The 15,428-nt window shown below is 23.5% G+C and overlaps 2 protein-coding genes across 5 annotated transcripts in view; one reads left to right on the forward strand and one right to left on the reverse strand.

Annotated features, from left to right (window-relative positions):
* Positions 1-15,428, forward strand: part of LOC126906120 (glycosyltransferase 25 family member) — a 29,768-nt gene that overhangs the window by 1,020 nt on the left and 13,320 nt on the right. Inside the window, exons 2-5 of the mRNA XM_050686416.1 lie at positions 814-1,042; positions 1,097-1,439; positions 1,728-1,847; positions 1,938-2,130. Of these exons, the coding sequence (XP_050542373.1) occupies positions 814-1,042; positions 1,097-1,439; positions 1,728-1,847; positions 1,938-2,130 (885 nt within the window). The remainder of the gene's footprint in view (positions 1-813; positions 1,043-1,096; positions 1,440-1,727; positions 1,848-1,937; positions 2,131-15,428) is intronic.
* LOC126906121 (trace amine-associated receptor 3-like) lies at positions 271-13,180 on the reverse strand. 4 transcript variants are annotated; one of them, XM_050686421.1, is made up of 6 exons: positions 13,091-13,180; positions 4,355-4,951; positions 4,119-4,287; positions 3,789-4,052; positions 3,547-3,661; positions 271-320 (listed from the first exon to the last, which is right to left on the reverse strand). In XM_050686421.1, the coding sequence occupies exons 2-6, from the start codon at positions 4,918-4,920 to the stop codon at positions 286-288; spliced, it is 1,149 nt and encodes a 382-aa protein (XP_050542378.1). In that variant the 5' UTR covers positions 4,921-4,951; positions 13,091-13,180; the 3' UTR covers positions 271-285. The 4 variants fall into 4 exon arrangements, with proteins under 4 accessions (XP_050542378.1, XP_050542374.1, XP_050542376.1 ...); XM_050686417.1 differs by lacking the exon at positions 271-320 and adding an exon at positions 2,711-3,053; XM_050686419.1 differs by lacking the exon at positions 271-320 and adding an exon at positions 3,218-3,450.

The following is a 15,428-nucleotide window of genomic DNA, read 5'->3' on the forward strand; positions in this document are numbered from 1 at the left end:
AGTTGTGCCATTTTTAGCTTAGCTGCACAACTGAGCCATTTTAAAAGGACTCAAGTTTGTGCAAATTTGTTGTTGGAATAAATAAAAACATATAAACATTCTTTATTTTAGGGATAATATACCCTTCTAATCTACCCAACACTATAACTCCAGTTAGAATACATTACTATGTTTTGAAGCCCATTAATATAATTTGTACTGGTTAGTTGATGATGTTTTATTGATGAATGATATGATGAAATAATTCAACAAAATATAATATATTTGGTTTATATGAGTTTATATTTATAACTCATATGAATCTGCTCTCAATACATCACCTAGTTAAAATGTAATAAATTTATTGGATTTATGACATTTTTAAGATATTAAATGCATTTTATATTACTTTTTTTTGTTATTATAAGTATTTTTTAATTTTTTTTAGTAAACATATTTAAATATTAAAATACTTGCATTTTTATTTTTGATTTTTTAATAAGTAATTTTATGCAAGTTATTATAAGCAAAATTATTTTAAATGAAATAAATTTAATGAAGTAATTTCAGAAAATAATTCTTACATATTCTAAAGTTAATTCTAAAATATGGCCAGCATGATAGCCTTGTAGGGTTTTAATACTATAGACAATACAAACTTATTGTGCGGTATTTTGTAAATATCTATTAGAATTTCTTTTAAATTAAGAATTCATTTGATGTAAAATTTGCAAAAAAAAAAGATATGATTGTTACCTATAGATAAAATATTTTAGATATTATCTTAACTATTTCTAATTTTAAAGTTAAAATTTACTATTTTTGTTATAAAAGGTTAAGAAGTGATCATAATATTGATAATTCTTCTAAAATTATTAATAAATGGATAACTACATCTGGAACTGCATATCATTCAAGTGATGTTTTAATAAATGACGTGCCACTTGAATATAGTGAAGAAACTGGTCCTGGACATTGGCCTGATTCAAGGTTTCAACATATCATTGAGCTAAAAGAATCAGCACTATTCTCAGCCAGAAATAAATGGGCCGATTTTATATGGGTAAATGAATTTTTAAAAAATATAATATCATGTCTAAATTTTTTTTTTTTTCAGTTTTTGGATTGTGATGTTTTTTTAATTAATCCTTTAACATTAAAATATTTAATTAGTAAAAACTACCCAGTTGTTGCTCCTATGCTTCAGTCAGATGGTTTATACTCCAACTTTTGGTGTGGTATGACTAGTAACTATTATTATAAAAGAACTCCTGAGTATACACCAATAGTTAAACGTAAGACACGAGGGTGTTTTCAAGTCCCTATGGTTCACAGCTCAGTTTTGATAGATTTAAGAATTCAGATCAGTGATAATTTATCATTTGATAAGAATAAATTATTAAATTATAAAGGACCATTAGATGATATTATCGTTTTTGCTGTATCTGCAAACTTTTCTGGTGAGATTGCAAAAATAATTATAAATATTTTATCTTACTCTTGTTTTATAATTTTACATACTTAAAGAAAAGTAACTTAAAAAGTAACAGTGTATCTTATATGTATTTGTTTACATCCACTCAAATGTGATGAAATTAAAAAATTAAACTATATAAATAAATAAGGTTAAAAAATGTTACCATTTTTTTTCCAATTTACAAAATAGGACAAATATTAGTTTTTGATTTATATATATATATATTAATAACTTTAATCTAAATTATTTTTTAAATTTTTTTTGGGGTTAGGTATATCATTTTATGTTTGCAATGATCAATTATTTGGATATATAACTATACCACTTGAGAAAGATAGTTCTTTAGAAATTGATAAAGTTCAATTGACAAATATAAAATTAGAAATAACTGGTAACTAAGTTTTTTTCTAGAAATTAGCATTTTTTATTGAAATTATCGAAAAAGAAACATATATTTTATTTTTTTTACTATAAATTTCAGTTGAAAACAATCCTTTAGAAGCATCAAATAATTTAAACAATCTTGGTTTATTGACTACACCAGTTGATAATATGGGTCTAGATAAAATTTATATTATAAATTTGGCTCGAAGAACAGAAAGATATAAACGTATGTTATACTGTATGACCGAACTTGGATTAAGTGCCACCTTCATTGAAGCCACGGATGGAAAGTAAGGTTTAGAAAAATGTTATTTTTTTAGTGAAGGGGTTACTAAATTTGCTTTTTAAGATTGCTCAAAAACTAAATTATAATATCTGTATAATATCTTCATAACAAACAAAACTATTTTATTAAATTTTTATATTCAGAAATTCTTGACATTTTATGAAATAAATATAGAGGTTACTATATTCCAGGAGAATATCAAATAGCCATTAAATGTCTACTAAATTAAATTTTAATTTTGGTACTGTAATTTTTAAAAATTATATCTAATGAGAAATTCTTTTGTAATAAAATATTATGATAAATAATAAATTTACTGATAAAAATTTGTTTGGGGTCAGTATAAAAAGTTTGGTTATAACTTGAAGACTTCTGTTTATTTACAGTAACTTTAATCAGGAAAGAACATGGGTAGTTGGTGGCCCCTAGTCAATATTTAATTATTTTATAGGGACACTTTTGGTAAATAGTTGATAAAAAAAAGAAGTCACACAAATTAAAAAAAAAAACCTCAAAACAATGGGGATTATCAAGTATTGATAATATCTGACAGTGATTAAAATCACTATCATAAAAAACGCTTCAATGCAAATTTGTAAAGTGTTTAATTTTTAGAATTAATTGTTAGATTATTCTAAAAACAATTTCTATTTATTTAATTATATCCTGATTACTAGTTTTATGATTTATAAGTATAATGCATGTATAATTACATATAATAGAAATTAATTTTAGTATGAAATTGATATTCAATATTTTATATTGCAATTTTTTACTGAGAAATTATAAAAAAGTTGTCTAGTTTGTTATATCTATTGCAAACATGTATCAAAATTGTAGGTATATACCCACATTGCTCTCTGTTTCCTTTTTTTAATCTAAATTTGACACTGATGAACTTTTGGCTATTTTCTTTAATGGGAAAACCTATCAAAATACACTTAATGAGAGACGATATTCAAAAATATACAGAGATGCTTATAAAAATAAAAGAAAAGCTGGAAAATTTGTATTCAATTTGGTAGTGTGATCAATAATGGTATGGTTATTTGAAAATTTTGCACAAAAAAAAAATGATTTTTGATATTATATATAGTTTACATTAAATTAAAATTTATTATAAACTACACAGTGATTGTTATTGATATTATAAATTTTAAGTATAAAATGTTTAACTTAATAAAATAGTCAAACAACTCGGGTTCTAAACTATTTCTAAAAATAAGGTAAAAGATTTTGCTTTTGTAATTATCAATTTTAGTGTTATTTCACAAACAAGTCACTTCATTTTGCTGTTTAGCGTGGTTTAAAAATGTGTTCAAATCTACATAATCATAATCATTTTTAGTTTTTTCTAGATTTAAATTTTGCTCATTGTGACTATGTCTTATAGATAATCTGCATATAACAGTTTTTCTACCTTTCATTGATGATTTATTAAATTTGTAATCATCATTTTCTATAGAATCCAAAGTATTGTTATTTTTTCTATTCATTTTTCGTTTTGTTTGGTAGTACATTTTGCATATTGCAACCTAGAAAAAATATATTAGCATTTTTTTAACGGATAAATTATCATATATTTAAATTTTATACATATTATGTTATCTATTAAAATTTGACTAAAGACGTATTAACTGATCAAAATTAAATAATTTATACCTGAATATCTTGCATTCTAGCTGCATAAATATAGGAATTTACTGCTGATTTTAGAATTACTAGGCAGTTGATTGCAAAGTATGTGTAAAACCTTATTTTTAAACTTGACCAATCTGGTTGTATTACACAATTATTGCATATTAAATAATACTGTAAACATGCTGGCATCCATCCTATAACTACACTACCCACAATCATTAATGTGGTGTAAACAGCTTTTTCAGTTTTACATTGTTGTGAACAAGTTGATTGTTTAAAATTCACCTGTTAATGTTAGATAATGATAATTTAGTGAATGTTTATTATTATTTTTATATTATTTCGCTTTACCCGTGTAGATTTTTTATTGTACATGCTACCACTTTGTTTGTATAGTAAACGATTAGCTTGGTGCCTTTTTACTATAGTAAATATGTGATAGTATATAAATCCCATCGTTAATAAAGATCCAAATAATACAGCTGTAAATGCACTCCTAAATTTTGATTCTAATAAAAAACTTAAAAAAATTATAGAACATTTTAATAAATTTAATTATTTTGATAGTATTTGTGTATAATCATTACTCATAACTACAATGATGAGATTGAAATGCTTGGCATGGTATCATGTTGAAATAAGTTAATAAAAAAGATGGTGGTGCAATCCATAAAAAAATCATAAATAAAGACAAAGTTCCATGAGTGACTGTTGCTGAATAATGAAGTGGTCGTAGTATACCAATGTAATGGTTAAAAGCTAATAATAATAAATGTCCTGCAGTTGTTACTATTGCTCCCAATCTTAAAGCTTCTAATACCAAACTCATACAATTAGTCATTAATACTATTTGAAATCCTTCAGGTAAAAGACTGTGAACAGTAAAACTAAGACCTAGTAAAAATGAAGTGTAGAGATCTGTACCTGCTAAACTTAAACTTATATATAAAGTTGGTGAAAGTGGTTTTTTTATCCATAAAGTAGACAATAATAATATTATATTAACTATTATTGTAAATAAACATAGGAGTATTAAAATTGGTGTAAATGTTATATATAATAAATGAGGATCTTCAGCTTTATTTTCCCAGATTGTGAAGTTTGATGTTAAATCTGTATGGTTACATTTATTATGATAACTGATATCTGCCATTTATTTTGCTTTATAATATTTTAAAACAGTTCTAAAAAATAATAAAACAAATGCAAAGTCAAAATACGTTATCTGTAGGTATTTAATATATTTATACGAGTAAAGAACTTACTTTTTATTTTCTAAATAACAAGTAGTAAGATTAAACTAATAAAATTGTTGAAGAGTTGCATTGGTGTATATTAAAGTATATATAAATATTAAGTGTTGAAACATTTTTTTGTTATTTATATTTCATTTTGTAAAAAACCTATAAGGTATACGCTAATGCAGTGAAAAAAAGTTATAACATTGAAATGTTAATGTGCTACTCCCTAAATTTGTTTTATACTTAAATAAAGGAACCTGGTAAAAATTTGAGGTCAAAAAAGTATTTACTGTATGTAAAAATCAAAAAAAAAAGGCAGTTAACTTATTATAGCTTCATTAATATAAATTTATATTAAATTAAATTTAATATAATTAAATAATTATAATTTATAATATTATTTCAAAAATTAAATTACTTGATATACAGTGAGATAAATTTAAAAACAATTTTAGTAGAATTATAAACTATAAATAATCGATCTATTATTCAAAATTTTTAAGAAAGTAAATTTTTGGAATTCCGAAGTTACATTTCGCATGCTAAAGCCTTGGACCCAGGATTTCCAATAAACGATCGTAAATTCTTTTTATCTATGGTTGTTTTAATAACATAATTTTACTTTTGAAAAAAATTTCAGCTAGAACAATTCGCTCAAGTTAAGACCCAAAAACTATAGAGTTTGAGAAACTTAAACACCAAACGCGGAGAAAGTTTGTCTAATGCTGTTGATAGTTTTTAAAGCACTGACCAATCTGATATTGATTATGAATTCGAATTATACTCAACAAGTAAAGCGCAGTAATACAATAATAACTCAACTTGCTTCAGCCCTAGGTCGGACTTATTGCTTATATTTTAGCAGCTAGCTTCTAAGATAAACGTTTAACTGACTTATCTATTATTAAATATACTATTTGAAAAGCTTGAAATTTATGACGATATTTCAAAAATGTTTAAATCCGTTAATGTTTATTGAGATGGTAAAATGTTACCATTTTAGCGGTATTAGTGACTGATGATGGTAATATTAAACTTCTTAGGGTACCTAAGCAACTTATTTCTTCTAGTCAGTCACAAGCTAATGCTTTAATTGACCTATTAGAAGATTTGAATGTAGTTGATCATATTAATATGATATTAATAGTTTGATTTTTCCATACGACTACATAGAACATAGGTTAAATTGCAACTGTAATTTGACAGAAAATAGTTAAATAAACAATTATTGTGGTTTGTCTGTCAATATCACATTCACGAAATCATAATTAGTAGAGTTTTCAATAAAATAATGCCTGCATCAACTGGGCCAGATATTGTTTTTTAAAAGATTTTTTTGTAATTGGTAAAAAATGAATAAAGATTTATACCATTCTATATTAACAGATAGTATTATGTTTATAAAAACTGCTTTTAATGTAGACATAGTTTTACAATTTTTTGAAAATAAGTTAAAAATAAATCATTTACGGAATGATTCCATAGAAATTTTGGAACTTTGTTTACTTTGCATTGGAAAAAACCCACTGGAAAATTAAGTTTGCGGACTCCGGGTGTGTTTCATAGATCACAATGAAAAGCAAAAATTATTTATTGTCTAAAATTGATATGTTTTGAAAACAATTTAAATTAATAGCTTCAGAAATTAGAGGTATTCAGCAGTTTAATTTATTTATATAGTTAAAGCCTTTTCTAGGTATTTGTCGTATTTAAGCGAAACACATATCGGATTAGCATTTTTTAATGACGAGGTATTTAATGAAGATAAAGTTAAAATGGTTCAAGCTTTAGATAAAGTATGCGAGATGAATCCCAAAAACGGATTTTTGTTGAGACGATAAATAAAAATGACGTTTTACAATAATTTGCTACAAAAAATTAAACAAAACTTTTATATTAGTGACGATTTTTTAAATGAGATACCTACTACTTGGCTTCAAAATAAAAATTACTTGTTAGCTCTTCAAAAAGCAAATTCATTATTTGTAGTGGGTAATACAGCCGTAAGGTGAAAAATAATATTTATTGCAAGTAGTAGAAAAAGACCATAATGAATAACCAGATAGTAAAAATCAACTTTTATATATAAATATACTTCTTTATGAAAAAACCAATAAAATATTTTTATTTTCATAAATAATTCTTATGTATTTCAACCGTATTAGTTATTTTATTTTAATACATGTAAAATACTTATTTGTCTTAAACAAATAATTGTACCATATAACAAATATTGTTTCATAATTCTTATTAAAATGTATTAACCTGAGTACATATCATATTTTATTAAAATATTTTGTAAAATATATATTGTTAAAGTAAAATATCAGTTTTGATTAATGGAAGAATTCAAAAAAAATGTATAAGTTTTTATCATTAGTGAAAAAAAAGGTTACCATAGAAAAACTAACAAAAAGTCGTTTTGAAAAGAAAATATTTTAAATAATTTTGTTATTAATTTTCGACTTAAATTTCGAAAACTAAACATTAATTTTTATGCTAAAATTTTTACAATTTAATATGCTAATTATAATTTTTGACCAAAAATTGAATAATTTATGCAATTATTTGTTTTTTTGGTCAATTTACTTAAAACGTGTTTAGCAACCTTTAAAAATGTTTTTTTTGACCTCAAATTTATTACCGGGTATCTTTATTTAAGTATTGAACATATTTAAGAGGTAGTCGATTAAAATTTCAATGTTCGACCGTTTTTAGTATACTATTAGTAATTTGCACGACTCGAGTCGTATATTTTTACGATTTTTATATTGTAATGAATATGGCAAAATAAATATTAATACATGCCCGAAGTATTTTCTGAAATTTTGTCAACACTCTCCTTATTAGGATAGAATTCCAATATAAAAACCAAATGAAAATATCAGGAATCTACGATTTGATTTGTAGGTCAGATTTGATGAAATTAATATCTGCACAATTTTATGGTATTTAAGTGTATACTTGCATTTTTAAAGTATTTTTTTATCATAAAAAACACGTTATCAAAATCGAAAATAAGTGAACGTCGTATACCTCTCAAACAAAATTGTTTATAATTTGTCATAATACTTTCAAGACTTGTGATACACATCTATTATATTTTATATTTTGATATACTATAGAAATATAATGCAATTTAATGTTAAAATATTTGATCTAATACAAAAAAATAAAATTTATTATTGCTTCTAATACTTTTTAGGGTGTTACATATAACAATATCCTAAAATTCCTATCACTTATAAGTTTTTACTCAAAATCATCCTATTTGATCAATTTCTTGATATAAAATAAATTTTTTAATTTATTTTATTAACCGACAACCAGCTTACTCTTTTTTATTCAAAAAAGGATATTTTTTATAGCTTTTAGTCTGTTTTTTTATAATTTTGTATTGTCTACGTTATGTATCATTGTATATACCAAACAATGAGTTTAGTATTTAATTTACGTATCTTTTTATTTAAATATAATTGTTACTTGGGTTATAAACGTTTCATATAATAGTTTTGTATAGGAAGCTTATTTTGCTACTATATTTTTTTAATATTCGCCTTTTTCACGTTTCTTTAATCTTTTGAAACTATATTATAGTTCTGCTATCTCAAAATAAATAAAACCCAACACTGTTGGGTTGCGGCACAGTGGGGACGTGGCATAGTTGGGTCAAGTATAATGATACCTGACAGTGATTAAAATTACTATCATAAAAAACGCTTCGATACAAATCTGTAAAGAGTATTTAATTTTAAAAAATTGATAGGTTATTCAAAGCAAAATGAACCCCTATTTCCTTATTTAAGTCTTGATTACAAGTTTTCGAATTTATAAGTGTAATATATGTCGAATAAAAGAGGTATATAAATATTATTTCTCATAAAACAATTGTATTGATCCATACATTTTTCAAAAAGTTATAGTATTATAAAGTTAAAAATGTAAAATATAAAATCGAGAATTTTAACACAAAAAAAACATACAGTAGCCATTTTCACCGTGAAGACAAAATAAAGTCTGAAATTTTTTTTTTCCATAATAAAGTATATAATATAAACTTAAATTTAAGGTATATATAAAAGTGTCAGTATTTCTGCAACAATTTCAAAGTTAAGTTGAAAAAGTTAATTTTTGGTGAAAAAGTTGTCATTCTGAATCCTCCCTTGTGGGCAGGTTTATAAAAAAATATATATCATATGATAGGTAAAGACATCATGCATCTATAAAAAAAAAAACCCAGCACAGGGGGGTCGGGGCACAGTGGTGCCGTGGTATAGTTGAATCAAGTATAATGATATCTGACAGTGATTAAAATCACTATCAAAAATAAACGCTTCGATGCAAATCTTTAGATAGTGTTTAATTTTAAAAAAATTGGTGTTTTATTCCAAAAGCTTCTTGATCTGATGGTTCCTTATTAATATCTCGATTAAGACAAAGTATGTCGACTGAAAAAGGGTTTATTAAAAAATATTATTTCTCATAAAAAAAATTGTGTGGATCCATACACTTTTCAATAAGTTATAGCATTATAAAGTTAAATATAATATAAAAAATAAAATAAAATTGAGAATTTTCACACGAAAATAGCATTTGATAGCCATTTTCACCATGAAGACAAGTCCAGAGGTCAAATTTTTTTTTTTCAAATTAAAGTATATTACATTAGCTTTAATTTAAGATATATATAAAAGTGTCAGACCTTCCGGAACATTTTCAAAAGTTAAGTTGAAAAAGTTAATTTTTTGTGAAAAAGTTGTCATTTTAAATCCCCCCCTGTGGGCAGATAAAGGGTCAAATTTACAAAAAAAATATATCAAATGATAAGTAAAGACATCAAACATCTATATAAAAAAGAATTATATTGATATGTTCATTTTTGAAAAAGTTACGGCACATTTTAGTAAAAAAAATTGAAAAAATTTCGAAAATTAGCGATTTTTAAATTTGTAATTTTTTTGGAGGTTTCCCCCATTTACGGGGAACGAGGGAAATTTTTTCAATTTTGAAGGGTAATGTCTTCGACTAGATACGATTTGTGATCTTTTGACATATCGTTGAAATAAATCGGTTCGGTGAGAGCTGAGAAAAAGTGGTAACAGACACACAAAAAAAAAAAGAAAACACATCATAGTAAAACCAATACCTTCTCAGCTTCGCATCGAAGCTAAAATATCTATATTTGATCATTTTTGAAAAAGTAATAGCAATTTTAATTAAAAAAATTTCGAAAATAAAAGATTTTTAAATTTGTCATTTTATTGGAGATTATTCTTTACATGAAACCCATTCTCAACAAATTATGATGTTGCTAAAATGAGTTATTGATAAAAAAAATATAAATGCAGTATTTTTTAATTTTTTGATTAAAACATACATATTAAAGTAATTAGGTATAGTGAAATTATAATAATGTTGAAAATTAAGTAATATATGACAAAATGTATGAACAACAGTAAACAACCAAACTTATCAAAATAAATGTGGTTACAAGAATCATAATTATTCAGAAGAATATAAAAATGTCATAAAAAACAGTACATTTACAATATAATAATGGAAAATGGTAAAATATTTTTCAATTTAACTGTATATATCTTTACCTCTTAATTAAAGTTATTATGCAAATTATCTATCTTTATAAAAAAAAAGTACCTAAAATGCCACAACACTTTAAAAAACTTATATGTTCTTATAAATTTCAGAATGGCTATTTTCGGTAGGTATAATCTATTTTATTTTCTGTGCGTACATTCATCGTACATGCAATTTCTTTAATAGTTTAATGATCTTTCTTCTAAAGGTTTGCTCAAGGGTTTACCATCTTATAATAGACATAAAAGATACATTGCAAATCAATACTTTTTAATCTTTACATTAAAGCTAAAAATTTTTGTTTGATCGTGTCACATAAAAAAAAAACAGTAAGGAAAATTAAGTTTATAAAATAAAATCAATGGAACCAATTTATTTTATATAAGTTATGTAAACTTATGAAGAACGTCCTATTTTATATTTACAATGTAATTATAGTTTAATAATCTCTAAAAAATTACGTAACATAAAAAATAAAGCAATTGATTATCTTGATCATATACCCAATACTATGATAGTATTAGGTATAATAGTTAATGGAAAAGATTGATATAATATTTTACGGCTGCAAAATGAATAAACCTCGAGATTTATTAAGACTCCAAAATCAATAATATTGAATTTACTGGGATACTGTTAACGTTATGTATTTTTAACATAATCCATGTTAGAATTACTGTCTGTTAGTAAAGTTTTTTACTAATTTAAGTAATTGAATAATTTTTATAAAAAAAATAAAAAATTATATTCACTTTTTCTTTTAAAATCACAAAATTTACTTTTATAAAATAGTGATTACAGTTTTGAATTGTATTTATTAAATATTATTTGATAACTAATTTATTGATATATAATATATTTATACTGAAATATAAAGTATACTATATTTTTATAACTCAGTTTAATTTTTTTTATTATTATATTCAAAAGGAATCATTGTAAACGTGCGTTAGCAAATAAATTAATCCTGTCTTTACTAAATTATTTTAAATCTTGTTCAACGTAATGTATACTTAAATATATATTTGATGTGTATACTGTAATTATTTCAGTAGTTAAAATTACAACAATTGTTTTTAGTGTAGTTATAATTGTTAGTTGCAGAGAAATAATTAAAAGGGCATGATGTTAAATGAAATTGATTAAACTTTTTGCACGATAAAACAAAGGCGATAGAAGTCACGGGATTTCAAATGCTTGGTCTAACATCTATTTTTAATACATTGATATATAAAAAATTTGTTTTAGTAAAATGGGCCAATTATGACTATGGTTAAACTTAGGACAATTGAAAATCTATTATCATTTTAGTCGTACCAATCTACAATACTAACAAAATGTTTTAAGTATTGTTAATAAACACAAAATATTTGTTGACAAAAAATTAAGTGATGCAATTTGTAAAATATTTTAGTGTCCTAATTGATAGTAATTCAATTTTAGTTAATTATGGCCTTTATGGACATGGGTCCCTATGGTGATAGGGTAAAAACGTTTCCAATAAAGTGCTAATAGGTTGCTTAATATATTTTACTTACCTAAATAGTTATTTTTTAGTAATTAATTGATAAGTCAGTTTTATTTTTTTTATTTAACCATGTATGTATTAAAGTGTAATATAAAACGTATTGATGTAGTGATGTTAAAACCACCGATTTTAATATTATTTTAACTATAATAAACTTGAAATATTATAATAATGTATTAATGAAATATTTTTAATTATGAAATTAGGTTTCATTAAAAAAAAAATGCAATGTTAAAATAAATTTGGATAAATTTAGATTACAAAATAGAAAAATAAAACTATATTAGCATTTAGTTGAATTGTAGTGGGTTAATAATATTCTAGTTAAAAGTATATCATACAAGTTGAGTTTTCATGAAAACATCTATGTTACTTAACCTTTAAACTTAACTTAGTTGACTTTTAAAGTCATTATTAGCGGTAACTAGACTTGTGCACTTATCATTATGAAAGGTAAAAACAACCTTTTGCTTTTTGTTCATGTGTACTATTATAAATTATTTTTATAAAAATTGTAAAATGACATTATTGTAGGAGCAAACTTTTCAACAAAATTTTTTCAGCAACACGGAGAGCTTTGTGACAAAATTTATTTGATAATTAAAATAAAGGAAAAACCGTAAAACTAATAACTTCTTATAAATTATATGAATATTTCATTGAATTCTGCATTGCGAATTTATTATGAAATTTTTACTTTGATAATTTTTTGATAAAAAAATAAATAGCGTATTTGGTATAACTATTAGCTCCCTCCCTTAATTTTCTTAAGTTATTTAATAATTCAAGAATTTTGTGGAGTATCATTTTTTAAAATTAATTATTAGTTTTTACGAATTATTAAAACTCCTAACGAAGTTTTCATAAACCAATTTACCATTGTTACAATTATAAAAGTTTACCTTTTCTTTTATAATAATTATTGAATTAATAAATATTTGCAATATAAAATGTCTTACCCGGTGAGTAGTGGTTAGTACTGTATGACATTCCCCGCAGCAAAATAAGTGCGTACTATAACAGAGCTGAGATTCGTGTGGAGTTTCATGACTGTGCGCGACTATGTGATCGTATTTAGAAGCGCTCTATACGTACATGAGGATAAAGCAAATAAATAAATATTAGTTGTAAAATACAATTTAGTATTATAAATCAATAAGGCTCGTTTGTTTATTATACGAAAATTTATAATATTATTTCTAATTATAAAAATACTTATATATTGTGTTTTAATTTAAGGAGTTTAAGTAAATAGCGAATACAGATATTTCTTACAATAGTTAAAAAATATTTTTGTGATGTAAAAAAAAGACAAATGACAGAAGTGCTAAATTTATCAGTGGTGTTGGGTGTGCATTTGGGCGGAACGAAGTATTGAAATTGTTAATAATTAAATTGTAATAGAAAAAAAAAAGTTGCAGTTTAGTCTTCTGATGGGGGGAAGGAATTTTTTCCTAATATTTTCAGATGCCGCAAGAGGGTTGAAAATTTGAATATGAGAGTAGTTTTTTCGTTTTTGTCACTTATCTTATAGTTTATACTATTCAATGGAAAAATAATAAAACTAAAATTGTAGAACTAAATGTTTATCATAAAAAGTGTTATTATTAAAAAAGTCGTATCTAGATACTTAGTCATTAAAATTGAAAAATACAACGTATTTTTATCTTTAACGTTGAAATCGTTTTAATAGTTGATTTAAATATTGCAGACGAAATATTCAACATACAGGAAAAATGTTTGTATAAAAATTGTGTTAGATTTTGATTCTTTATTATTTGTGTTGTTTTATGTCTTTTACTAAAGATAGTTGTTATAATTAAGTCTTTTTTTCCTCCGACTTAGTATATTTATAATATTTTACTTATGAATAACTCATTTTAGCAACATCATAATTTGTTGAGAATGGGTTTCATTGTTTTTTATATTATTATAATTAAACTATAGACAATAGTTTGTGAAATATGTAAATAAAAGTGAACTTTTATTTTAACTAATTTATTTTTACATTATGTATTTATTTTAAGATAATTTTTTTTTTTTTGAGCATGATATTTTTTACACGTTTTTGATATTATACATACATATTTATATAGATTTTTGCATACATTTTTGGGTCTTATTGGTAACAAAACTTAATTAAATTATTCTAAATAATTTTAATTTTGCGTTTACCAAAAAATTGTTTACTTTTGATTTTTAAATTTCTTTTTGTTGTGTTCATTAATTTAATTTTATAGTTTTTTGTTTATATGAGTTTTATTAATTTTACTATGATGTTTTTTTTTTGTGTCTGTTACCACTTTTTCTTAGCTCTCACCGAACCGATTTCTTTCAACAATACATTAAAAGATCACAAATGGTATATAGTCGAAGACATTACCCTTAAAAATTGAAAACATTTTTCTAGTTTTCCATAAATGAGGGAAATCTCCAAAAAAAGGCTTTATTTTGTAGAAATCAAAAAGTACTAAATTATATGTATTAATTTTATATAATGTAAAGAATAATATTGAAATAAAATAAAAAATCGTAATAAAATTAATTAGATAAGTAGTTTTTTCAGTAATAGATAAAGAATATAAATCAATTTTGGATAATTAATTTTTATGTTATCATTTCATACCAAAAAGATCTGAAATAAATATATTTTATTATAGAATTATAATTTAAAGTGTGTTTCATTATTGAAAATTAAGAAAATATTTTAAATTAAATTTAAGCTTATATAATATACTGTATTATTAAAAAATTTCAGACTTTATTTTGTCTTCACGGGGAAAATTCTCGATTTTATATTTTACATTTTTAACTTCATAATGCTATAACTTTTTGAAAAATGTATACATCAATTTTACAATATAACATTTTTTTTTATGAGAAACAATATTTATATAGCTCTTTCATTCGTCGAACTTTTTTTTTAAATCGGACCATTTTCCTTTATACAGGAAGGGTTCAAAACTTATAAATGCATATAGAATGTAGAACTTGTTCAACTTAATTTTTGAAAGTGTTCCAGAAATACTGATACATATATATATATATATATACAGGGTGGCCCACCACTCACTGACAACTTAAATAACTTTTGATCCAGTTAATATTTTTAGCTGATTTTTTTTTTAAATAATAGTTATACGTTAGGTCTATAGCTATATCTCAATAATTAATTTTTTTACATTTTATTAAAAATATTAATTATTTTTAAATTTTAAATAAAATGTAAAAAAAAAATCTAAGATAGCTATTTTGTAGAGTAGAATTTAAGAAAAATTTTAGTAAAAAAATATCTTA

Source organism: Daktulosphaira vitifoliae, unplaced genomic scaffold (genome assembly GCF_025091365.1).
Source record: "Daktulosphaira vitifoliae isolate Bord-2020 unplaced genomic scaffold, ASM2509136v1 Scaffold_4, whole genome shotgun sequence".
Lineage (NCBI taxonomy): Eukaryota > Metazoa > Arthropoda > Insecta > Hemiptera > Phylloxeridae > Daktulosphaira > Daktulosphaira vitifoliae.